The 27023-nt window shown below is 27.2% G+C and overlaps 4 protein-coding genes and 1 pseudogene across 9 annotated transcripts in view; 2 read left to right on the plus strand and 3 right to left on the minus strand.

Moving 5' to 3' along the window:
- Nucleotides 1-247: 247 nt before the first annotated feature.
- Nucleotides 248-6431, minus strand: LOC126898179 (sialin-like). The gene is made up of 3 exons (XM_050672120.1): nucleotides 6243-6431; nucleotides 4294-4680; nucleotides 248-622 (listed from the first exon to the last, which is right to left on the minus strand). The coding sequence occupies exons 1-3, from the start codon at nucleotides 6429-6431 to the stop codon at nucleotides 248-250; spliced, it is 951 nt and encodes a 316-aa protein (XP_050528077.1).
- Nucleotides 5536-5656, minus strand: LOC126900131 (5S ribosomal RNA; annotated as a pseudogene).
- Nucleotides 6432-10890: 4459 nt separating the features above from the next.
- On the plus strand, nucleotides 10891-11673 carry LOC126898180 (uncharacterized). The gene is made up of 2 exons (XM_050672121.1): nucleotides 10891-11007; nucleotides 11159-11673. Exon 2 carries the CDS (start codon nucleotides 11194-11196, stop codon nucleotides 11671-11673), a length of 480 nt encoding a protein of 159 aa, XP_050528078.1. The 5' UTR covers nucleotides 10891-11007; nucleotides 11159-11193.
- A 50-nt stretch (nucleotides 11674-11723) lies between these two features.
- Nucleotides 11724-12857, plus strand: LOC126898181 (E3 SUMO-protein ligase ZBED1-like). The gene has a single exon (XM_050672122.1). The coding sequence runs from the start codon at nucleotides 11724-11726 to the stop codon at nucleotides 12855-12857; it is 1134 nt and encodes a 377-aa protein (XP_050528079.1).
- A 2034-nt stretch (nucleotides 12858-14891) lies between these two features.
- Nucleotides 14892-27023, minus strand: part of LOC126899792 (DNA-directed RNA polymerase II subunit RPB1-like) — a 44865-nt gene continuing 32733 nt past the window's right edge. Inside the window, exons 23-27 of one of the 6 annotated variants that reach the window (XM_050674990.1) lie at nucleotides 26481-26802; nucleotides 25956-26408; nucleotides 18291-18416; nucleotides 15790-16119; nucleotides 14892-15181 (exon numbers count right to left, since the gene is read on the minus strand). In XM_050674990.1, coding sequence (XP_050530947.1) covers nucleotides 15109-15181; nucleotides 15790-16119; nucleotides 18291-18416; nucleotides 25956-26408; nucleotides 26481-26802 — 1304 coding nt within the window. In that variant the 3' untranslated portion in view covers nucleotides 14892-15108. Of the gene's footprint in view, nucleotides 15182-15789; nucleotides 16120-18290; nucleotides 18417-25955; nucleotides 26409-26480; nucleotides 26803-27023 lie in introns of those variants that run through there. The other 5 variants (XM_050674991.1, XM_050674992.1, XM_050674994.1 and 2 more) reach the window with 5 other exon arrangements.

Here is a 27023-nt window from a genome sequence, read left to right on the forward strand (position 1 = left end):
ATTTTTCACTTTATTATATTATTAATTTTATTTTATTGATTCATACTGTAGTTATTGAATGACTCATAATATAAACTTCTAGTAATGAAGATAATTTGTATGATGAGAGGTACTGTTGTCTTAAGTTCACGTGCCTAGCAGTAACTAAAAATAATAACTGTGATGTTAGTTATGTTCATTATGATACACAAACATTTTTTGGACGCAAGATTTTTAATCAAATAAATTAAAATTGTAAGACCCTCAATTAATCAATAGCATTCCAACTTTGTACTTCACTGCTACTTAAAAATAGAAACTGACCGCAACATAGAAAAAGTAAGACTGATAAAATCAAACTGATGTAGTTCCAAGTGGCTTGATCACCATCGTTTTCAATAAACATCATAAGAGCGAAATGTGCAGAGTTCATTCCAGCACTCCCAATTAAATCTCCCATTGATGTAATTGCAGCTACAAAATTTGGCGACATTTCAATTTGGGTCACTCGAAATCCTGAAAACACTGCACCCGAAGCAGCATATGCCAACACCATCATAGCATAGAACGTGTGGTTTTGTTTAACTAATGGTGCAGCTAATAATATACACGCTGGTATTATAGTTCCTATGAATGTGAATATCTATACAACATAATATAAAATTGATTTTTTTTTTAGTTTTTAAAAAAAAATAAAATGTATACAATATTTGAAATAATAAAAACTAATTTTTTTTCTACAACGTGTTCTACTCATCATAACCCACTCAATTACTCGCAGAATAAAAATAGTTTTGGCATTTGTTTTAGGTTACTTTTAGTTACATATTGTTCTCAAATTATAAGGTATGTAATGTTTTTTAAATTCAGTCCTTGTGCTTTGTAAGTGTGTCAGCTTTGTTTTTTTCAAATGGAAATAATATTTTGAATTTAATAAAATGTTTGAGGTTTTTTTTGATAATAAATGGCTTTTGAATTTTTAATATAATTTCATGCGTTTATTATATATAGCATTTTTAAAATTTGAGTTTGTAAGTTAAAATTATTGTATAATTTACTAGTTTAATACTAATTGGGGTGGGATAATTTTAAAGAAAAGAAGAATAATTAAGTAATGATTATAAGTAACAATTAAATGTACACGGGGTTGTCGACGTAAAAAGAAATAACAAAAGATCGAAGTAATAACAATAGGACAGGTGCGAGATCGGTACGTCAATTTAAGGATGGTGGTGGACGGCTAAATTAAAATCTACAATCACTAAGTTACACGAGTAGGGACGATTACATAACATATAAATGTACAAAGCTGAATTACTCATGCGACATAAAAACGGTAACTCTGACTGACTAGACAAGGTGGAGGCTGGGGACATTCACAGCTTTAATTAGCAATACAGAGACCGGCCGATGTTTTTTCAGATAAGTAACCAGTAACATAGCATACAAGCTCACGTGCGAATATTCTATTTCACTTTTATATATGTATCGTTTTAATATGGTCTACTACATAAAAAACCATAATTGTTGAGTTCGTTATTAAACAAATAAGACTAGTGAGAATGTATCACCTTCCCACGGCTTAACATCCCCATAGAGGAAAAGGTGCCAGGACAAATTTTTTTTTGACCTTATAGTATTTATCATAATCTTTAATTTGACATATATTTAACACTCGGAGTATTTCCGGAACATTGTTAAAAGTTAAATTGAAAAAGTTCTTTTTTTTACTCGCATCATTAATGTTTAATTATTATAACATTATTAAAACCCTTTTGTATAAAGTAAAATGGCCTGATTTAGAAAAAAAATACTTCGTCTGAAAGGTGTGTATAAAAAGTATTTTTCAAAAAAAATTGTATTGATCCACACATTTTTCAAATAGTTATAACAATTAAGTTGTAAAATTAAAATATGAAATCGAACATTTTAACATCAAAATTGCATGTTTCTTAACTACGGCAATCATTTACACATAGAAGATGAGTCGTCAGGACAATTTTTTTTTTTTTTGAACTTGTAGTACATAACATAACTTTTATTTTAACATATTCTTGAAGCTAGTACAGAAGTTTCTATTTTGAATCCCCTTCTGTGGGCAAGTAAAGGGTTAGATGTTCACAAAAATATATCAGAGCTGAGAAAAAGTGGCGATGGACATAAAAAAAACACATAATAGTAAAATTAATACATTTTCAGCTTCGCATCGAAGCTAAAATGTACAGATTTGTATAATCGTATTAACCTTATGCGCAATTATTTTTGCCCGCCTCAAAAAAATTATATTTTTAAAATCTAAAATACTTGCTCTACGATATTAATGTATCAATAAAATATTTTATTATGGTTAAAGTAAATAACACACACCGATTACAATGTACACACTTATAGTATTACTAATCAAGATTTGAAAAAAATAGTAATTATGTATTTAAAAAAAAATTGTGCTATTTTCTTTAAGGCTAACATTAATTATGTTAATGACATCCTAAGCGATGTTAGGTAACTAAAGCACACCCCAATTTACTCCTATGTTGGTCATTTATATAATATCTTTAGAACTGTTTTCTGTAAGCAACTCTATTAATAAGTAATTTCAAGAATTTAATTATTATTTTAGCTTCGATGCGGAGCTGAGAAGGTATTAATTTTACCATGATGTGTTTTTTTTTTGAAAATCTAACACTTATTCTGCTCATTGGGGGGGATTTAAAATAGCAACTTTTTTACAAAAACTAACTTTTTCAACTTAATTTTTGAAAATGTTCCGGAAATACTGCATCCTTTAAACATATATCAAATTAAAGCTTATTTTATGTACTATAAAATGAAAAAAAAAAATTTGTCCCGACACTTTTTCTTCTACATTTAAACGGCTGCCGTAGTTAAAAAAACGTTAATTTTGTGTTAAAATTTTCGATTTTAAAGTTTCAACTTAAAAGTGCTATAACGAAAAATGTATGTATCAGCACAATTTTTTTTTTCTAAATACATTATAAGTACATCCTTCATTTGACATACTTTTTATTAAAATTGGACAATTTCCCCATATATAGGGGGCGATTAAAACTTGAAATATTGTATAAAAAATAGAACCTTTTCAACTTAACTTTTGAAAGTGTTCCGGAAATACTGCGTCCTTTAAACATATATAAAATTAAAGCTTATTTTATGTAATATAAAATGAAAAAAAAAATATGTCCCGACGACCTATCTTCTATGCGCAAATGGCTACCGTATTCAAAAATATGCTATTTTTCTATTAAAATTCTAGGTTTTGTATTTTATTTTATTTTAAAATATCTTATTAGGAGAATACATGGTGAAAATAGCTACCGTACTTAAAAATATGCTATTATTGTGTTAAAATTCTTGGTTTTATATTTTATTTTATTATAAGGGGATTACACTGATTTTCATAAATATTATATCAATCTAAATAACATAGTATAAAAAATTAATCATATTTAAATTTTTTTGTTTCTTTGAAGTCGAGAAAAATAACTTTAAAATTTGAACTAGCTAAATTTCCATTTTTATTAAGTGACGAATGAGACGTACGGTTTTTGAGAGGGTAACACTTGGGTCATTCACGACTGTGGCAATGAATTTTTTTTTAATTCTTTTTGAGTTAAAAAAAATGATTAACTCATTTGATTTTTATCTCATTTAGATTCAATAACTTCAATAAATATCAAAGATTCCATTACTGTAGTTTTCTCTCGTGAGAAGAAATTCATATTAACATTATTTTACTATGTGGTTTTTTTTTTGTAGCTATCATTTATTTTCTCAGCTATCATTTGACGTACTTTTTTGACAATTTTTTTTTTTAAATTAAACACTATCTACAGATTTGCATCGAAGCGTTTTTATGATAGCGATTTTAATCACTGTCAGATATCATCTATACTGGACCCAACTATGCCACGTCCTCACTGTGCCGCGACCTCGCTGTGTTGGGTTTTTTTTTTCTAAACATTTTAAATAAAAATTCTTTTAAATATAAATTATAAAATATTCAACCCAAGTTTCATTTTATTAATATTTGAATTATGCTAATGTTTAAAAGATTTTGAATTATTTATGTGATTACTTTATGGAATTATTCATATCTATCTAGATTTTATTTTTGGTGAACTATGCTTAACCCTGAATATGAATAGTATTATAAGCTGGGCCGAAATCACTATTTTCTGATATCCAATAATCCGATATTTATTGTCGGTATTAAATTAATAACCGACCACCTTATGATTCTGATGAATCAAAGTCATATGGTTTTTAAAATTACTAAGGTGAAAAAAATATTACTTTTCTTATGTTTGTGACACTGAACAATTTTTTTATTTGAATATACGTGGAGAGATATCCTGTTGTAAACATAACTAAAATTTGTCCAATAGGAGGAACAGCTGAAATCAGACCATTTTCTGCAACTAAAAATCCTAAAACAGACTTTACGTAAATTGGCATGTAATAAATCAGAACTGTATAAAACACCGTTGAACCGTAATTAGCCAATAACATTGACCAAACTGGCAAAGAAGTAATTATATACCACCATGGTACTGGTAACTTTAATTTGGGTTTGAAATTTGTACTTAAATAATCAAGTTCTTCTTCATTGACTCTAGGATCGTCCCATGGACTACTATAAAACCCATATAGCCAATAAACACTCCATAATAAACAAAGTACCTGCAATTTTTATTAGAAATAATTAATTTAATACCATTTTTCAGTTTGAAGTTTTAGTATAAACTGGTTTATATGTCATCGTCGGGGCCAGGACTTCGGCGTTAAACAGAAATGTTGTAGTCAATATACATTAATAGATTTATGATAAAGTAATTAATAAATAAAGTAAATTATATCTATTAAAAAGTACATCTTTAGTCTACAATATAATTCAATAAAAAATCCGGTTTTAGAAGGTTTGAGTTTTTTAATCAACTATTTAATTTACAAGATAGTGAGTTCTGCATTGCACTTAATAGAGGAAAAATTAATCAAGTTCCACTATATTATATACAGTGACAATAGTATACTCGGTGAGAATCAGCATTCATGTTAGTGGCGTATCCAGAAATTTTAAAGAGAGTGTGCTTTTTAAATGCAGTATACGTATATTTGAGGTAAAAGATGTAAAAAATTACGAAGAAAACATCACCAAAAATTATTAATTAAAACCCCTCATTCATTGAAAAGTCCTGCACACAACAAACCCAGGTTTGATAAAGTTTAAATGATTAAAACCAATTACTTAATAACTAAAGGCATGTAATCAGTATCACAACTACTAAACTGGGAGTTCATTTGCGGAAGTGCCCGTTGTCCCCTTTTAACCCCGGAGTTGCTTACTTCGCTTGTATGTGTCATATATGAATGGATCAATTTTCATATGAATTTCTAGGTGTTAAAACTAATGATTCTTAAATGTATATAGATACCAAAATATGTGTGCCTTGAAAACCCTTTCTTTTATTTTTTTTACCATCACGGTCGACGTAATGTTGAACGCCCTGGAACTACCGTGAGGTATTGCTTCAGGGCACCCAACGACACGCAGTGTTTCCAAGCGCGTTCACCCATCCAAGTACTAATTACGCCTGACATTGCTTAACTTCAGTGATCGGACGAGAAATGGTGTATTCAACGTGGTATGGTCGTTGGCACCTTGAAAACTCTACACACCCTATTTTAGCGATACTTTATGTAATCAATTATGTGGTCTAGTTGTAAAAGAACAAAATATATTTTTTTAATTTTACTTCTTCCTTACTAACTGAAAGCTAATTCATCCAGTAAAAGTAAAATTACGAGACTTTTTTTGAATATGCGATCTTTTGAAAATGGAGAACTCAATTATTTTTTAAACCATAACAATAAATAAAATCAAGACATTGAATACCAATTAACAGTTAATTGATATTTTGTATATTATGGATTAAAATGGATTGTACTAAAAATGCAAAAGAATATTCCTTTAAATTTTCAATATGGGTAAGAGGACTTATATTTTACCCTTCTCTTTCTACAAAAATTAAACTAATGGTATTGGGTCAAAAAGAGGCAAGTGCAAACAGATAGGTTTATTATAAATACAATTTTTTCAAAGTGGTCTCTAAATAATAATTCTATATTTTAATAAGAAAACTTCTTTTTAATTACTCCATTGAGTACTTAAAAAGATAAAATGATCTTTCAATTACCCTATTCGTTTGCATTTTTTTGCTTAATCCTATGTTTTATTTACAAACCATTATAGCAAAGAAACTATGCTGAAAATCTGAACTGGAATTTTTATAAATCATTCCTGGAATGACTGTACCCAAAATAATGCCACCTGGTAAGCCCGTATTTATAACAGAGTACATGTAAGAAAGTTCTGTTGGCGGACACCAGTTGGATAACATTACGTTCATAAATGGCCACCAACAGCCTCCCATGAGGCCGTTTATAGTAGCTATGATTGCTGAAGGGACGAGCAGACCAGCTTGAAATGCAAATGGCGCTATAAGAGAGGTGACAGCCAGCGAAAAAACAATTAGGCCGAGAATAGGCGCTGGACTCATCCGATCGGCCCAAATTCCAGATGGTACTTGAGCGATCACATATCCCACTTGGTAAATGATATTGAGTAACGAATGCACATTTTGTTTTTTAAATGAATTCTTTGTTTCTACCAACATTAGATTGAAATGGGATCTGGATGCCATTGTAATATAAACACCTAACATCAATGTGATCATAACTTGAGTACGAGATGAAATACAAGTTCGAAACGTCATGGTATAACTTAAATCTTATAATAAGATAAAAAATTCAATTGATTCGTATTAAACAATGGTTTTGCAGTATGTTAACTAAACCTTGACGACCATTTATAGTAAATACTTGTAAAGTGGGTAAATCCATTATAATGGAAATATGCTTAATTAAGAAAGAAAAAACATTTCTCAATAAATGTATTAAATAAATTTGTTAATTAATTCAATGTAAAAGTAAGATTTTAATGGATGCACAATAATAAAGAATTTTTATAATAATAAAAATTTTTTTGCTAAACAAATGTGTTATAAAATTATTAAAAATTAATAAACCAGCGTATTTTTCAACAGGAATAATTATTCGTAGTTATTTTTATGTGACTTTATATCTTTATGGAATATTAAAATACGCTTTTATACATATGATACAGGTTTAATTATTATTATGAAAAATGTGTTATTATTACAACAAAAAATTGTAGATTTTTAGAATAAATCGTTATTTGAAAAAATAAAATGGTTGTTATTTTTATATAATTATCGTGCATATTTTTAATTACACATGTTATTAATAGTTGAATATTTCGTATAATACACAAACAATCAGGTATGTAACATGTATTTAACTATTTATTATACGCCAAATTTTTAACACGCAAAGTTTTACAGAATGATACATGTTGTGCCATGACACTCCTAAATTAATGGTTGGCGTCAATAGCTTATGTAAGGATCATGTGAACCAATAATAATGCTTAACCTAAAATAAAGTATATAACCTTTAAATGATTAATATATATATTTTAATGCAATTGTAGCCTTATGAGCTAAGGGATACAATGAGAATACTCTCTGGTGTTATGGCCGATCTGCCTCCTTTATGAATCACGTAACTTGGTTATCCGAGCCTATAAACATTCTCCATTTCATAGAATCCTCGGCATGAGACCGCATTACTTGGTATTAAACCAATTAAAAATCATGTCACTAAAATGAAACATTTTTTAATCATCATCGACCAAAATATACTTTGTTAAACCCAATTTTTATGCTGATTTCAAACGTACAGTTAAATTTCTTTCATAGCCTCTTCTTTGATGTGATGGATCAACTTATTAGTAAAAACGAGCATTTACCTTTAAAAATTATTTTAGTTTTTAAAATGTGAATGATTGAATTATTTACTAAGTGGTTTTTTTGGGCGTTTATTGTTTCCGCCAAATCTAAATAAGGTAGGTTTTTCGTTTCCGTCAAACCGATAGTTTATACCTGTCTACAAATAAATGCTTGAGAACCACTGATTAAAATATTTGCTAAAATAACCCGATAATAATTATCTACTTTACATTTAATTGAACTTTTTCCTATTCTATTATTGTTAGTTAGCAGTGCATTGATCGATATATCAATAAAATATTTTGCCATCTGTTCTTTTTTATTTTACTTTTTTAATTAAAATGTCATTTGAATATATCAGAAGTAAGCGGGGCCAACAAATGACTTTATTAAATAATTTTAAGTTTCGTTTTGTAATAAAGCAATACAACCGGTTGACATACGTTGGCGTTGTTTTGTAAAAGAATACAAAAGTACCGTTCACGTGAATGAGCTTGATGAAATTATTGATAAAACTGGTATTTTAAAAATTTTTAGTAAAATTGATTAAAGCTGACCTCATTGTTCGGACGACGCTGCCGGTCGTCTAAACACTACTCGTGTGTGTATGGCGTACCCGCATATACTGTGGGAAACTACTAATGTTCGCACACCACAAATGTATTATAACTATTTTACTCTTTAAAAATTTGGACTTTTAATAAAAATCTAGAATTCAGGATATACAATTAATTTTCTTCTTTTAATTAATTTTAGTGGGGGGTGCGATCGTCCCATCGTCTCAGCCACGAGCCGCCACTAATTATATTATTACATATATTAGATATTTTTTAAACTTAATATTAATATTTGAATTTTATTTCAATGTTTTGATGACTTTATTTTCTAATAAACTATATTTTTATTATTTATTATTAAAATATACAGAGTGATTTTTTTATCATAACCCACTCAATTACTTACAGAATAATAATAATTAAAATTTTTTTTTTTATTATTATCTTTAGTTACACATTATGCTTGAATTATTAACTACGTAATACTTTTTAAGTTCATCCCTTATGCCTGGTAAGGATGTCAACTAGTGCTGAGCACCACATCCGGATTACCGATCCGGATTGAAACAAAAGTGACAATCCGTTCAATCCGGATTAAAGTATCCAATCCGGTTTAATGTAAACAAATCTTCATGGGTTATTCTATTATAGCGAGAATTGTTATTGTTCAGATTGTGCTATTAATAAATATCGTGTTGTGCTCTACGTGATATCACATATCACGTAGATATCAATTGTACTTTTATCAATATTTAATAGCAGGCAAAAAGCATTACGTTAGTAGTACTGTCTTAGTACGTATCGTATTAAAAAATGTCTCAAATTTGGGCGAGTTTTACGAAAGGCGTTGATGAAGAGAACAAACATTTAGTTTTTTGCAATGCTTGTGGAAAAAGTTTCAAAACTTCAGGGAGTACAGGTAAATTACAATAACATAATAATATGTAATAGGTGTAATAAAAATGAAAAGATTTTATTCTAGAAATCTAAAACAATAACTTAAATATCTATAATATACGATTTTTATCCATTTTATTTAATAATTACGAGTATTAATTATCATTTACCCGTATTTTTAAGTAAATTATTTATTGTTTATTGCTTTTCAATGATTAATGTTGACATTTTTTTAAACTCTTTAACTTGATTACCTAACACAAAAAATATATTTGTTTTGAAAAATTCTTATATTAACTTTTTTAAATTAAAATTTTTTTATTAACTCAAAATACAAAACAAAAAACCTAAAAAATATTATTGGTGAAATTTTTTTTTTAGACCACCCGTTCTTAACTTACGGGCAGTATTAAAGAGGCGCGTGACGTCACGGATTCCATTACCGAGGCGGCGGCCATACAATTCTTATGGAGCGCTATATTTAATTTGTTATAACTATGGAAACATCAATATATCTTATTTTACTTATGAGGCATTTTGAAAGTAAAACATATTATGTTTTATTCAATATAATTTTCCCCGATTTTCGATTTTTTTAATTGTTAAAATAACTGATACTATAAGTTGATGTGAAAGGCATTGCGGTGTGTCCTAGAGGAAGAAGTTGTTNCGAAAGGCATTGCGGTTTGTCCTAGAGGAAGAAGTTGTTCCTTTTTTATGAGTAATTTTTTGTTAAAAAAATAATTAACTCATCTGGTAAAAGAGTGGTCCACAGCATCCGTAACTGAGATGCTGGACCAAAACCAATATTACCATAGTGTTACTCCATTCAAGTCCTATAACTTTTTCCTTTATGACTTTTTGATTAAAAACGTATTTTTGTCATAATTATAATGCGTCTATTATAAAGAAATGGTATTCTAAAAGTAGCAATAGAACTCTTGAAATTTTTTTTTCGTAAATTTTTTTTTGTGCAATTTAAAGTACTATCAATATAGATAAGATCTGAGAGGTTTCAGATTTTTCCAAATCATATTTCATTATTTTTTTTGTGATTTTTTGCAAGATACATAAAATCCCATGTTAATTAAATGGGAAAAANAAAAAACCCCTGTTAATTAAATGGGAAAAAGTAAATGGCTAAATCACGGGTTTAAAATGTATCAATCGATTTGAAATTTTGACACGATTTTTTTTTATTTTTTCGAATCAATTGCGGGGGTGCACTCATCGGAATTCTGCCAAAGAGTTTTTTAACGACCCCTCTAATGTTCCCATTTTAATAAAGTTTTTAATTAATGCTTAAAACTTAATAAGTGCTACCTTTTTAAAGAGCTCAGCTTTCGTATAATAAATACCAATCATAAAAATAAAAAAAAAATAAAAATTTTTAAATAGGATTTTGGCCAGGTTTTTGATAAATTGGAACACTGTGCGCCCGTAAGTCAACAACGAGTGGTCTAAAAAAAATGTCATCACCAAAATTATTGTTCTTTTCTTTAATTAAAAAAAAACTTGTTTTTTGGTTGGGTAGTCCTTTAAGTGGTTGACAATATTATTATTTTAAATACCTATTTGTAATTTTGAATAATTTGTATTTGTACTTATATACCAGGCACATTATGGAATCACTTGAGAATTAAACACAATATGGATGGACTTTCTCGTGATAAACCAAAAAAAAGGTAACTATTTTATTTGGGTATATTTATATTACCAATATGAGCCATAAATTATTTTGATGTATTCAACATATTACATAATTCACAATTTCTATGTAAAAAATAAAAAAAAATTTATCATACATTTAAATTTAAAACTGAATTATGCTTTTAGATCATTAGAATGATAGTGATCAGCAAAATAATAGCATGAATACTGAACCATCAACATCTACATCAGTATCAGAATCTGGAAACTTAGGGGTATTAATGCAGCCAAAGATTACTGAAATGTTCTTTTCGCCGTCTGTATCAGCCAAAAGACAAGAGCAAATTACAGACAGCCTTGTAAAATTTATAGCCAAAGATATGCTGCCACTATCAACAGTGGATGGTGTTGGTTTTATTGAATTTATGAAGAAGATATCACCAAATTATGAAATACCAAGTCGGTTTACAATCAAAAGGAAGATTCAAGGACTATACGAGACAGAAAGACATAAAGTAGCCAATGAAATAAAAAACATAGACTCAATAGCACTAACTACTGACTGTTGGACCAGTAAAGCTATAGAGTCTTATATAACAGTTACGGCACATGGCATTAATAAAAATTGGAAAANAAAGTTACGGTACATGGCATTAATAAAAATTGGAAAATGGTCAATTATATTATTACAACTGAATTAATGGATGAGCGACATACCAGTATAAATTTAAAACAAAAATTATTGGATATTATGAAGGAATGGGAAATTGATACAAAAACTATGTGTATTGTGCATGACAATGCGGTAAATATTAAGAATGCCGTTACTGCAATGGCTCCAAACATTAAAAGTAGGACATGTTTCGCTCATTCATTGCAGTTATGTGTTAACAAAGGTTTGGAAGAAAATGAAATAAAACAAATTCTAATTACTGCATCTTCAATCGTTTCACATTTCAAACACTCAACAGTAGCAATCAAAGCACTTCAAGTAGCACAGAAAAAATTAAAAATGCCAGAAAAAAAATTAATTCAGTCTGTTAAAACTAGATGGAACTCAATTTATGCAATGGTTGAACGACTTATCGAATCTCGACAATGTATAAGCATAGTTTTAAATGACCGTAATACCACAACTAGAACAACAGCAATATCACTGGAACTCAGCGAAAGTAAATGGGAGCTATTGGAGCAGTTAGTTAAAGTGCTCAAGCCTTTCGATCTTGTTACTAAAGTCTTATCATCTGCAACAACTCCAACAATATCAACTGTACATCCAATTTTAAAAAGTATTGTCCAACACTATTTGACTCCCAACGAATCTGACCAACATAAAATTAAAATATTTAAAGAAACATTGTCCCAAGAGTTCGAAGTAAGATTTTTTAGTCAAATGCACAATGATTCTAAATTTCTTCTAAATATTGCTTCACTTTTAGACCCACGTTATAAAAATTTTTTTGATGACGATAGTGATACTTTAATTACCTTAAAAGATTTTATTATGCATCATTTAAATTATGAAGATTCTTCAATTGATGATACTACCAATCAGCCAAACCCTGTAGTATCTGCTTTGGATATTTTATTTCCCCAAAATCATAATGGTGAAGATATAATTGAACAAAATGAGCTCGACAAATACTTAAAAGAAAACTGTATTAACAAGAATGCCTGTCCATTAACATGGTGGGCTGAAAATGACAAGAAATATCCAGTGATATCAAAACTTGCTAAAAAATATTTATGTATCCCGTTAACATCTACGCCCTCAGAGAGAGCTTTTTCTACAGCGGGGAATATTATAACTTCTAAAAGAAATTGTCTGGCTGGTAAAACAGCCAAATGGTTAATATTTCTTTCACATAATGCTAAATTACAATAATTATAAATTAGCATTATGTGAAAGAAATATTAACAATTTTGGTTAAAAATTTTCAAAACTAAAAAAACAATATACTACTTATTTTATTTTATTTTAATATTCTATTTTATTATTTTTGACTTCATTAATAATTTTTTTTAACTTTGACACAAGTATAATATACTATACATATTATGTACGCACATAAAAATTCTTTTTTTATATTAATAAAAATAATAAATGCCAACTTGATTCTTTCTAAATTCTAGCTCTTACTGCACAGGTAGATGTCAAATATTGTGAACAACTCGAAAACCCGGGTGTATTTGCTATTAAGGCTCTTATAACAGTCAATTTTCAATTGATCTGAGATCGTAATTCGCATTATTCAGGTTGATAATAATGAAAAAATAGCTGATTATCTCATAAACAAAGAAGCCGGATTGAATCCGAAATCCGAGTCAACGGATTGAATCCGAAATCCGAATTAACGGATTGAATCCGTGAATCCGGATAAAACGGATTGATCCGAAATCCGGATTAAATAATTGTAATCCGTAATCCGGATTGGTCAATATAATGCTCAGCACTAATGTCAACTTTGTTTTTTTTAATGGTAACACATATTTTTAATTTAATCAAATGTTTGAGTTTTTAATGATATTGCTATCACAGACACGGATTGTTTATTATCAATTATGACTATCAATAGATATACTTTTTGTATCGTCAGTTAGTGTATTTATAAACTCACAACAATGTACCTTACTATCATTGATATTAACAATGCTGTGTACCTGCTAATATCGATGTCATAAAAAACCCATTAGCTACCTGTATTTGTAATCCCTTGTGTATTATACCTGTATATTAACTCAAAAATTTGAAACTTTAAATGTTTATATCTAATAAACAAATTAAGTTTTATTAAAAATTCAAATGCCATTTATTATTGAATTAAAAACTCAAACATTTGATTATATTAAAAATATGTGTTACCATTAAAAAAAACAAAGTTGACATCCTTACTAGGCATAAGGAATGAACTTAAAAAGTATTACATAGTTAATAATTCAAGAATAATGTGTAACTAAAGATAATAATAAAAAAAAAATTTTAAATTATTATTATTCTGTAAGTAATTGAGTGGGTTATGATAAAAAAATCACTCTGTATATATATACAATATATATAATATATAATATATATGTATATATATACATATAAAATATGTATATATACATACAGTTATCTATTATAATTTATTTACCTTTGGCAAATCGTCATATTTTGTTTATAAACGTGTACCTATGGAGGAATGCCCTCCATTTTTGTTGATAATCTGAATATACATTGAATAATATAAAGGGGGATGTATTATTTTAAAGATAATAAGTAAAGGTACAAAAAATGTAAATTAAAAAAATTAGAGGGATGGCATCCCTCCGTTCCCCCCCACTTCGACCACTGGATAAAATAAGTAATTTTTCAAAACGACGTGACTGCATTTAGGAGGGTAAATGTCAATTGATGATAATGGGAAAAAAATATTGTAAATAAATATAGTTTAAAAGCGTGTTTTTTCGTTTTTTTTAACTATATTTATTTTTTACTTTTAGTTTCATGTTATGATAGTAGTTACTATCAATATCATGGTTGTAACGAGTAACGGGAAGTCAGGGTTCGATTCCGGGGAAGGATTCTGAGAAACATCTACCACATCCAAGGAAAGCAGCAGGCGTGTAAATTAACCACTCTCGTAACATGGAGGTAGTGACGACGAGTATTCACTCGGTAATTCCTATCAATAGTCAGAATTATTTAAACAAATAAGCAAATTATACTTATACTTCACAATTCATATTTGTTTAAATATCTAGGAAGTCTACATTCCGACCCGACTTAGCAAGCGTTTTTGAAAATAAAACAATCTTATAAAATACAACAATATTTAATTAGTAGATAAATATTAAATGTGTATACACAATTTACCACGTTACATTACATAAAAACATATAACAATTTTTAAATTAAAATAAAATAATTAGTTTTCATGACACTTTCTTAGTTTTTTGTTAAAAATTAGCAGTAAATAATAATAATAATCAGTAAAGAAAAAGAAAAATGTTTAGACTATAGACAAAACTAAATTTTTTAATATAGTTCTCGAATTTTGTTTACATTTTAAATTTGATTTTCATTACAATTTATTACAACTATAAATTTCATTTGTTATTAAATATAAATAAATTATTTTTGTAGCATTTGATATTCATTCAGGACCGCTGTAATTTGGAGATGAAGATGAATATCTCAGCGAAGTTGGCGAGTATAATGATGAATACCTATTTATAATAAAATATAAGTTATACCAAACATATTGTTACATTTGTGCAGGAAGTGTTTATATTTTGTAATAATAATTAAAAGTAAATAACTCTTTAAATAATAATAATAATGATAATTTTATTATATTAAATTATATTTTTTTAATTTCTTTACGAGTTTTTGAACTTAGAAACAAAAAATAATTCACTTAGTCACTTTTTGAATAATAGCAATGGTATATAGAGAATACATTTTTTGACTACATCATATAGGTAAGTAATACTCAATCAAATTTAAAAGTTGATAATTTATTTTAATTTTTTTGTAGATAAAAATTTTAAAATAAACTCTTTGAGTTGTGATCAAAAATAAGAAATAAAGTTTCTAACGATTTTTTCTAAAAGTTTCATCTTGTTGTATTTCATTTTAAGAAAAATAAAGCGATTTTAATCGATATGAAACTTCATACAAAATGATGTAGTGTAATTAATTTTATTTTAAACTTAACGAGGTATTCTAAAAACAACATTGTTATTTATCAAAAATATTATAATAAATTCTACATTTTTCTACTCTACTGGGTATTATACATTGTATAAAACTAAAATAAAAAAAATAATTTTACCTTGGACTTGAAACTAAATAACAAGACGGAGAATAAACTGGAGAGGTAGGACAATATAACCGATTATATTGATTGTTTATCAAAGGTACATTCGGAAGAGATGATGGACTATATGAAGTATTCGATGGGGTATATACTGGACTAGTAAGGCAATATGTTGGGCTGGTTGGAGAATATACAGGACTAACAGCCAACGAAGGAGATGATGGAGAGTAACTATCAGGACTTGTTATACCACTTGGTGTGTAAGATGGAGAAGCTATATACTGAGGAGAGCTCAGGCTGTATGAAGGCGATGTTGCACTATACGACGGCGAAGTTGGGCTGTACCTAAAAATATATAGTTATACAATACGCATAATTGTGTTTTATGAGAAATGTTAAGAATTAAATATAAACATTTACATTAAAATTAAAGTGTCAATATCTAAATAATAAAAATTATATTAGTAATTAACATTGACGTAGAACAACAAAAGATAAATAATTTCATATTTTTAAAAGCAAAACTTTATTCAGTCAAACGAATCAGCTTCCTCTGTTCTAAAGCATTGGGGAATCATCTTAATTCATCGGCTAATAATTTATAATTTTATATTTGATTAAGTATCAAAAGGTGACCAGATAAATAAGCTTTTATTCAGCACAGGAAAAATCATCATTCTTTAAGCTTTTAAAATGTCTTACTGATTCTCCACTTTTGTCATCATTCCCTAACGTTGAAATAGCAATGCGGATATTTTGTTGTATGGCTTCAACAAATGCAAGTGGGGAACGATCATTTTCCGTATTAAAACGAATAAAAATGATCTAAGATCCATTTTAATATAAAAAAAAATGTCATCGCTTTCAATATTAAACATAGAAGACCTTTTAAACAGACTGATTGGTCAGAGATTATCCACCAGTATGCGACCATCAAATCAAGGCAAAAATTAATTTTTATATAAACAGAAAATAATGTATAAAAAGTAATAAAGGATTGTATTGTTTCATTTACAATTTTTTTTAAATTTATACGTGACATAAAATTTAAATACAGTAAACATATACTAAAAGATACGTAATATAGTATTTTTTAAAAAACTTTTCTTTTTTTTGTTCTACAACAAAAAAACTGAATAGGCTAAAGACAAAATGGATGGACTAAGTCATCTGCGGAGCTCGGGGCAAGTGCCTCGCTTGCTCCAGTACTGATATTTTTGATCGGCAAAAAAGATCTTTAAGAAAAAATATCTAAAGGACAGCAACATAGCTTAATACGGCACTGGATGCGATCATTGTATTTAAACAGTTATATGCCAAAAAAAATAAAAAGTTAAACGGAATGCAACTAGAATACAATTTTTGAGTATGCTTAGTTAACACTCCTTCAGATTAAAAATATTTTTATACAACAATAAATATAATCTTCTAAGACTTATGAGGGCTAATTCATTAATTTGAGAGAGCTAAGTTCTTTTTAAATGTTCCTATAAATGTAACTAATAGACCAATAGACTATGTAAAACCTGAAGTTTCTTAATTGAATCTTAATCTTAATTGATAATTATTACTTGACACAATCTTCCACATCATCTACGCACACATCAGCCGTCCTCTAATCGCATTCAATAACATCCCTCTATCTCTTTTTTGGTCTTCCTCTACCTCTTCTTCCTTCAACATTCATTTCTACAGCTGTTCATACGACTTCCGATTCCTCTCTCCTCATAATATGACCAAACCAACCAAATTTAATTTCTCTCATCTTATCTATGATAGACACTACACTAATACTACCTCTTATATGTTTGTTCCTTATCCTATCTTTTCTAGTCACTTCACTTATCCATCTAAGCATTCTCATCTCTACTCTACTTTCTTATCAACTGCCCAACACTCATAACTATATATCATAGCTGGACTCACTACAGTCTTATAGAAGTTACTTTTCAGCCTCTTAGAATTCTTTTATCGCATAAGACACCAGACACTTCTCTCCACTTCAACCACCCCCACTTAATCCTGTGTCTTACATCCTCGTCAATACCACCTCTCTTTTGCACAACATAAAACTTTCCACCTCTCCAATCATGTCCTTGCCTATCGTCACTGGTCTCCTTATTTCATTTACCTCGTGTTCTCCTACATCAAACTTGTACTCTATATATTCTGTCTTACTCCTACTTATTCTTAAACCCTTTTTTTCAAGAGCTGATCTCCACATCTCTCTAGCCTTTGATTAATTTGCTCCCTATTTGCTCATATTAACACAATATCGTCAGCGAACAACATGCACCATAGCACTTCTCCTTGTATTTCTCTAGTAATTTCAGGCTTCACTATAGAAAATTAGTAAGGGCTTAAAGCAGAGCTTTGGTTCACTCCTACTTTTATCCTAAAACCTTCTGTTACTCCTCCCACATTTTTTACCTTGATACAAGTGCCATTATACACTTCCTCTATTACATTAATTTGTTTCAATAAATTAAAAAATATAATAATACAATTTTTCTTACGATGGTGATGTTGGACTATATGATGGAGAAGTTGGGCTATATGATGGAGAAGTTGGGCTATATGATGGAGAAGTTGGGCTATATGATGGAGAAGTTGGGCTATATGATGGACTTGTTGGATGAAACCTTAAAAAAAAAAAACAATTAGTAAATTATTTTTGTTACTAGCGTAACAGCAGCTAAAATAATAGTTGTTTCAAATGAGAACCTAAAAGAAGCTACAAAATTCTATAACTAAATAAAATTAAAAACAAAGGTTAATGTATAATGTATAACCCTTTAAAAAAAATATAGCACTTAACATGAGTTTGTTTATTATATTAAAATTATATGCAATATTTCTGAACCGTACCATATATATATGTAAATTGAGGTCTATGGTTTACAAAAATGGATCTCGTAAATTTGTAATCTTTAAGTCATTATACATAGCATGATCAATAATATTATAAGTAAAAAAAATCAGCACAGTTGGACAAGTATGAATGATATCTGACAGTGATTAAAATTAAAATTTTAAGAAACGCTTCGATGTAAATCTGTAGTGTTTAATTCTAAGAAATTAATAGATTATTTTAAAAGCAACTCATATTTTCTTAATTATATCCTGATTACCAATTGAATGGTTTATAAGTATAGAACATTTAGAAATTAAATTTTGTATGAAATTGATATTAAATTTTGTATTGTAATTTTCACAGGGAAATTATAAAAAATTACAATGTAGTTGTACAATTTTTTACCTCTTAGGCAAACATGTATTAAAATTGTAAATATAGATTATTAATATAAAAATGTTAACTATTTTAATTCGATTATTCTGACATTTGTTAGTTAATTATTATTTCAATCATGATATAAATTATGAAATTTTAAATTATAAATTATCCATGAACATATTTATAACTAACACTTAAGTCTTTATTATTGTTTTTTTTTTTTTTTTTATAAGTGGGTACAAAACCATCCTATATGACTCTACTATCTGACTTAAATATAGACATCAATAATTGAAAATAACAGGAAAAATAGTGATTATTTACAATGTAAATTTTATATCATAATAACATTTTTTTATTTAACTTCGTCGATGGCTATTTGCACATAGAAGAAATGTATTAGGTATCAAGACATTTTTTTTCAACATAATATATATATATATATATATTTGAAAAGTTTAATTTTTCATTCAAAATTTGGTATTTTATATCCCTCAAGAAGGGTAGAGAATCAGATTTTTTTTAAATGAATGGGAAATACTTAACGCGCTTATAAAAAAAACTGTTTTTATTCATTCGTTTTTCAAAAAGTGATGGTAGTTTTAAGTAAAAAAAAAAAACCAGCACAGTAGGGTCGTGGCATAGTTGAGTCCAGTATATATGATATATGACAGTGATCAAAATCACTACCATAAAAAACGCGTCAATGCAAATCTTTAGATAGCCTTTAATATTAAGAAATTGTTTGATTATTCTATAAGCAATATTAACTCTTATTTCAATCATTAGTCCTAATTAGTAGTTGATTTATAAGTATCATTTATGAATAAATATTTATTAAAGCAATTCAACGTAGTATGAAATTAATAGTTAATAATTATTATATACAAGTTTGATTATTCTATAAGATAGTGTTTCATTAAAAAAAAAAAATTTGTCAAAAAAGTAGGTCAAGTGAGAGCTGAGAAAATAAATGATGACTACAAAAAAAAAACACATAGTAAAATAATATTAATATGAATTTTTTCTCACGAGAGGAGACTACAGTAATGGGATCCTTGATATTTATTGAAGTAATTGAATCTAAATGAGATAAAAATCAAATGAATTAAACATTTTTTCTAACTCAAAAAGAATTAAGAAAAAATTCAGTGCCACAGGCGTGAAAGACCCAAGTGTTACCGTTTCAGAAACTGTACGTCGCATTCGTTACTTAATAAAAATGAAAATTTAGCTAGTTTAAATTTTTAAGTTATTTTTTTCGACTTCAAAGAAGCAAAAAAATTTAAATATGTTTAATTAATTAAACTATGTCATTAAACTATGTCATTATACTATTATATATTAATTATACTATGTCAATTAGATTGATATAATATTTATGAAAATCAGTGTAATCAATCCCCTTATAATACAATAAAATAAAATAAAATTCAAAACAAAAAATTTTAACACAAAAATAGCATATTTTTGAATACCGTAGCTTTTTTCACCATGAAGACCAAATAAAGTCCAAAATTTTTTTTTTTAATATTGAAGTATATTACATAAGCTTTAATTTAAGATATATAAAAAAGTGTCAGTATTTCCGGAACACTTTCAAAAGTTAATTTTTTGTGAAAAAGTTGTCATTTTGAATCCCCTCTTGTGGGCTGATAAAGGGTTAAATTTATAAAAAAAATATACTAAATGATAGGTAAAGACATCAAGCATCTATAAAAAAAATTATATTGATTTGTTCATTTATGAAAAAGTTATGGTAATTCTAAGTAAAAAAACACAGCACAGTGGGGTCGAGGCACAGAGGGACGTTGCATAGTTGGGTCCAGTATAGATTTAATCTGACAGTGATTAAAATCACTATCATAAGAAACGCTTCGATGCAAATCTGTAGACAGTGTTTAATTTTAAAAAATTGATGGTTAATTACAAAAGCAACATCAACTTCTATTTCCTTAATTATACCCAGATTAGTAATTCTTTTAATTATACCCAGATTAGTAATTCTTTTAATTATATATTATATAATTTTTAAAATTAATTGTTTTCAAATTATTATTGATTTTAATTTTTAATATGTTAAAAGTAAAAATTTTGAACCTACTTTTTTTTGTCCTTTAACGTGAAAGTTTTAATAATAATAAAAAATGAATTTATTACCATAACTTTTAGCTCAATTTGCAAGTTTGAAATTGACATTATTAAATAGAAAAAAATGAAATTGTTAAGATTAATATGAATTAGGAAATTTTATAATTACTATTTACAGTTCATTTATCAGAAAAGTTCAATTTTTTTTTTTTACATTTTTATCGTAATGGATCACTTAAATAAAAATCATAGTAATCATTTCTAATTAACTTTTGGTGTTTAAAGATTTTACAATTGAAATATGCAGAACTCAATTAATTTTAATGATTTACTTTAACTAAAAAAACCAATAAAAAAATGTGCTATTTTTTTATTGGTGGGGTCGAGGCACAGTGTAGACAAGACATAGATGGACAAGTATAGATGATATTTGACAGTGATTAAAATCACTATCATAAGAAACGCTTCGATGCAAATCTGTAGGTAGTGTTTCATTTAGAGAAATTGGTGGATTATTCCAAAAGCAACATCAACTCTTATTTCTTTGATTATATCCTAATTAGTAGTTCTTTGATTTTAAAATATAATATATGAATAAATACTAATTATATATATTAAATTTAGTATGAAAATAAAATACAAAACCTAGAATTTTAATAGAAAAATAGCATATTTTTGAATACGGTAGCCATTTGCGCATAGAAGATAGGTCGTCGGGAAAAATTTTTTTTTTTTTAAATATTATAGTACATAAAATAAGCTTTAATTTGATATATGTTTAAAGGATGCAGTATTTCCGGAACATTTTCAAAAATTAAGTTGAAAAAGTTAGTTTTTGTAAAAAAGTTGCTATTTTAAATCCCCCCTGTGAGCAGAATAAGTGTTAGATTTTCAAAAAAAAATGATATCAAATGAAAGAAAATTACCTAAGGTTTCAATATAAAGAAATATTATTTTGATTAGTTAATATTTGAAAAAGTTATGGCAGTTTTAAGTACAAAAAACATCGTTATAAAAGGTGATTTTTATCGCAAATATTACATTTTTTTTATAATTTCGACAGCCATTTGCACATAGAAGATAAGGTGTCGGGACAAATTTTTTTTTTTCATTTTATAGTACATAAAAAAAGCTTTAATTTGATATATGTTTAAAGGACGCAGTATTTCCGGAACATTTTCAAAAGTTCAGTTGAAAAAGTTCTATTTTTTATACAATGTTTCAAAGTTTGAACCCCCCCTATATAAGGGGAAATTGTCTAATTTTAATAAAAAGTATGTCAAATGGAAGATGTACTTATAATGTATTTAGAAAAAAAAAAATTGTGCTGATACATACATTTTTCGAAAAGTTATAGCATTTTTAAGTTGAAAATTAAAAATCGAAAATCGAAAATTTTAACACAAAAATAGTGTTTTTTTAACTACGGCAACCGTTTACATGCAGAAGATAAAGTGTCGGGACAAATTTTTTTTTTTCATTTTATAGTACATAAAATAAGCTTTAATTTGATATATGTTTAAAGGACGCAGTATTTCCGGAACATTTTCAAAAATTAAGTTGAAAAATTTAGTTTTTGTAAAAAGGTTGCCATTTTAAAACCCTCCCAGTGAGCAGGTTAAGTGTTAAATTTTCAAAAAAATGATATCAAATGAAAGAAAAATATTTAAGGTTTTAGTATAAAAAAAAATTATGTTGATTTGTTGATTTTTGAAAAAGTTATGGAAGTTTTAAGAAAAAAAAGTGAAAAAAATGACAAAATTTGTCGATTTTTAAATTTGNTGACACAATTTACCGAATTATAAATTTGTAATTTTTTTGGAGATTTCCCCCATTTGCGGGGAACGAGAGAAAATTTTTTAATTTTTAAGGGTATTGTCTTCAACTAGATACGATTTGTGATCTTTTGACGTATCGTAAAAAATCACAGCATTCGCATCGAAGCTAATAATATTTTAAAAAGTCTATAGTTACTAATTTTAAGAATTGTAATTGTTTTTGGAGATTTTTATTTACGAAAAACAAGAAAAGTAAAGCAATATTAACTCCTTAATTATATTCTGATTAGTATTCTTAGATTTAAAAGTATTGTATTAAAATAAATACTAATTATAGTAATTAAATATAGTACTTAATTAATAATTTAGTATTGTAATTTTTACAGAGATTTTATAAAAAATTATATAGTAGTTGTTACTTTTATGACAAACATATTTAAAAAAGGAAGTGCCTGATACAAGGATAACTATACGGAATATAGTTCTGAATATTTCAATTGTAACATCTATTTAAACACCAAGATTTTATAGAAATTACAAATATTTCTATTGAAATGATACATTACGATATTAACATAAAAATATAATGTGTGATATTAACAATATTTTGCAATCTTGAGAATCGTTTGCAAAAACGAGAGAAATTTTTTCAATTTTTAGTGTAATGTGTTCAATTAAATATAATATGTGATATTTTGTCGTATAGCTGGACATAATGGGTCCAATGGTAACAGACACAAAAAAAAAACTTTATAGTAAAATTAATATCTACTAGGCTTCGCATCGAAGCTAAAAAAAGCTATACCATGATAGTTTTCGCTAAATAATTATAATTCTCATAACAAAAACAGTGGTCACTAAACTGTTAATTAGTTAAACGATAATAGTAATAAGCAGTATTTTAAAATAATAATTATTAGATAAATGAAGAATTTCGAATTTTTTCTCATTACTAAATATTTATTAAAAATAAAATAAATTACACCATGGGATTTCTTTATAAATCAATTACAAAATAAGGCAATATTACAATATTTTGGGTGTTATATGGTAAGGTTAGGAATTTTGAATAAATCAAGTGACCCTTTTTTTGTATAATAATTTTGCGAGAATTCTATTATAGTTAGGTTTTTTTATCTTTGATGTGAAGTTGAGAAAGTATTAATTTTTCTATGATGTTTTTTTTTTTGTGTGTGTTTGTTACCACTTTTCTCAACTATCACCGAACCGATTTCTTTCAACGATACGTCAAAAGATCGTATCTAGTCGAAGACAATACCCTCAAAAATTGAAAAAATTGTAAATGAGGAAATATCTAAACAAATTGCAAATTTAAAAATCATTAATTTTCGAAATTTTTTTTTTTTACTTACAACTGCCATAACTTTTTTAAAAATAACAAAATCAATATAATTTTTTTTTTATAGATACGTGAGATATTTACCTATCATTTTGTATATTTTTTCTATAAATTTGAAGTTGAACTTAAAGTTTTGTAAAACAAATTCAACTTTTTTTATTATAAACTTTCAAAAAATCAACTTTATAATACCAAAAAATAGGTTAAGAATGATATTTTGCGCTGATCATTTAAAAAATATTAATAATTAAAATCTTTAATAATTTAAAACAATTTTTTGTGTTTTTAATTTTTTTATCGTAATAAATCATTTCAATTGAAATAATAATTTCTATGTAATTCTTGGTGTTTAAATAGATGATACAATTTATATATTCAGAACTATATTCCGTATGGTTATATCCTGTAGTTTTTTACTAATTAGTGATAATATCAAAAATTAGTGGTGATGGAAAAATCTAATGGCAGATTTGAAATAAGGACGAAAAATTGATCTATATGAGTATATTTTTAATTCTGATTAGAACTCTTTGTAAATCATTTATTCATAATTAACAACAAATTATTATCTAAAATGTTCTGTGTCAAGCCTTTTAATTTTATAATTTTTTATAAATTCTCCGAAAAAATTACAATATTTAATTATTAACTATTAATTTCATACTACGTTGAATTGCTTTAATAAATATTTATTCATAAATGATACTTATAAATCAACTTCTAATTAGGACTAATGATTGAAATAAGAGTTAATATTGCTTATAGAATAATCAAACAATTTCTTAATATTAAAGGCTATCTACAGATTTGCATCGAAGCGTTTTTTATGATAGTGATATTAATCACTGTCAGATATCATTTATACTGGACCCAACTATATGACGTCTCTACTGTACTGGGTTTTTTTTTATCATAACCCACTCAATTACTTACAAAATATATAAAAATTTTTTTTTTTTTTTTGTTATCATTAGTTACACATTTGTCTTGAATTATTAATTTTAATATTTTTTAAGTTATATATATATGGTTTGGTCCAGAAACGCCTCGTATTTTAGCCTATGTGTAAACATACATACATCAGTTTTTCTTTTCTTGCACTACACTAATTTCAATAAAATAAAGGATTATACTTGTATATGTGAAATATTAATTTTTCTTTTAATACAGAGACGTCCACGGTGTTTTAGCAAATTTAATAACTTTTAATTTAATCATTATTTTATGTTGATTGTTTAAAAATAATTTTATTAATTATAATTATCATAAAATATAATAGTTTTTTAATTTATTTTAAAAAAGTAGAAATATTAAATTTTTTAATGAAAATTTGCATGGAAAATGTTACATACTTATAACCAGTAGTGTGAAAGATTTTGTTCTCTTCTGCCCTTTTCAAAATACATATTTCAAAATAGATGTAAAGTAGATTGATAACAAATTGATATCGATTTACTCAATAAAATAGTTATCTTGACATTTTCCGTAAATTATCAATTTAAAAAAAATAAAATTTTAAAACTATTATATTTTTATAGTTAATAAAATTATTTTTAAACAAATCAACCTAAAATAAAATTGGATCATAAGTTATTAAACTTGTCAAACACATTGTGGACCACCCTGTAAAAACTCATGGTTACTTATGATGCAGTCTGCTAGGAATATTTATATACTAAGTAATTGCATAATTATTTCCCACAAAAAATATACATACGAAGGTGATGTAGGATTATAGGAAGGTGAAGTCGGACTGTATGAAGGTGACGTAGGATTATAAGAAGGTGATGTTGGACTATAAGGTGACGTTGGACTGTATGAAGGCGATGTAGAATTATAATTAGGCGATGTAGGACTATAAGAAGGTGAAGTAGGATTAAAAGAAGGTGACGTTGGACTGTAAAAAGGTGATGTACTATATGAAGGCGATGTAGGACTGTAGTTAGGTGACGTATTATATGAAGGTGACGTAGGACTGTAATTAGGTGACGTTGGACTATATGATGGCGATGTAGGACTATAGTTAGGTGACGTTGGACTATATGAAGGCGATGTAGGACTGTAATTAGGTGATGTTGGACTGTATTTAGGTGACGTTGGACTATATTTAGGTGATGTAGTGCTGTAGAATGGTGATTTCAGATTATATGATGGAGATGTAGGCCTGTACCTAAAATTAAAATTCAAAAAAATAATTTAAAAACACAAAGTTAAATAATTATAAAATTGTTTATAAGCTTACGAAGGACTGGTCTGTGTAAATGAATTGAAAGAATAAGATGGACTGGTAGGAGAATATAAAGGACTTGTTGGAGAATAATTAGGAGATATTGGGGAATATTTTGGTGAGTTTTGAAGCGATGGCGATATATAGTCAAATTGAGGACTTAAAGAGTATGTATAATTTGGTGATACACAACTCTGACTTGTAAAGTAAAGGCTTGAGTTAATACATGGTGATTCAATGTAACCCAGTGGTTCTCCACTAGTCATCCAAATAGGAGAAGTACCATTAATATCATTTGACCCAGCTGGAGAGAAACCAGGACCACCAGGAGTTAAACCTGTTTAAAAAAATAATTATTTTAACTATAGAATAAAAAAAAATTAAATGGTTTGATAAAAAAAGATATATGTATACATGTTTAAACTTTAGTGTAAACCTAATTAAATTATTATAAAAGTAGTATAATTAAAAAATGTCAAAGTAAAATGTGAACAGCCATAATGTCGTGCCAGGTCCAATACGTTTCAAAGGTAATATAACTCAAAATTGGAAATTAAA

Source organism: Daktulosphaira vitifoliae, unplaced genomic scaffold, assembly GCF_025091365.1.
Source record: "Daktulosphaira vitifoliae isolate Bord-2020 unplaced genomic scaffold, ASM2509136v1 Scaffold_2, whole genome shotgun sequence".
Lineage (NCBI taxonomy): Eukaryota > Metazoa > Arthropoda > Insecta > Hemiptera > Phylloxeridae > Daktulosphaira > Daktulosphaira vitifoliae.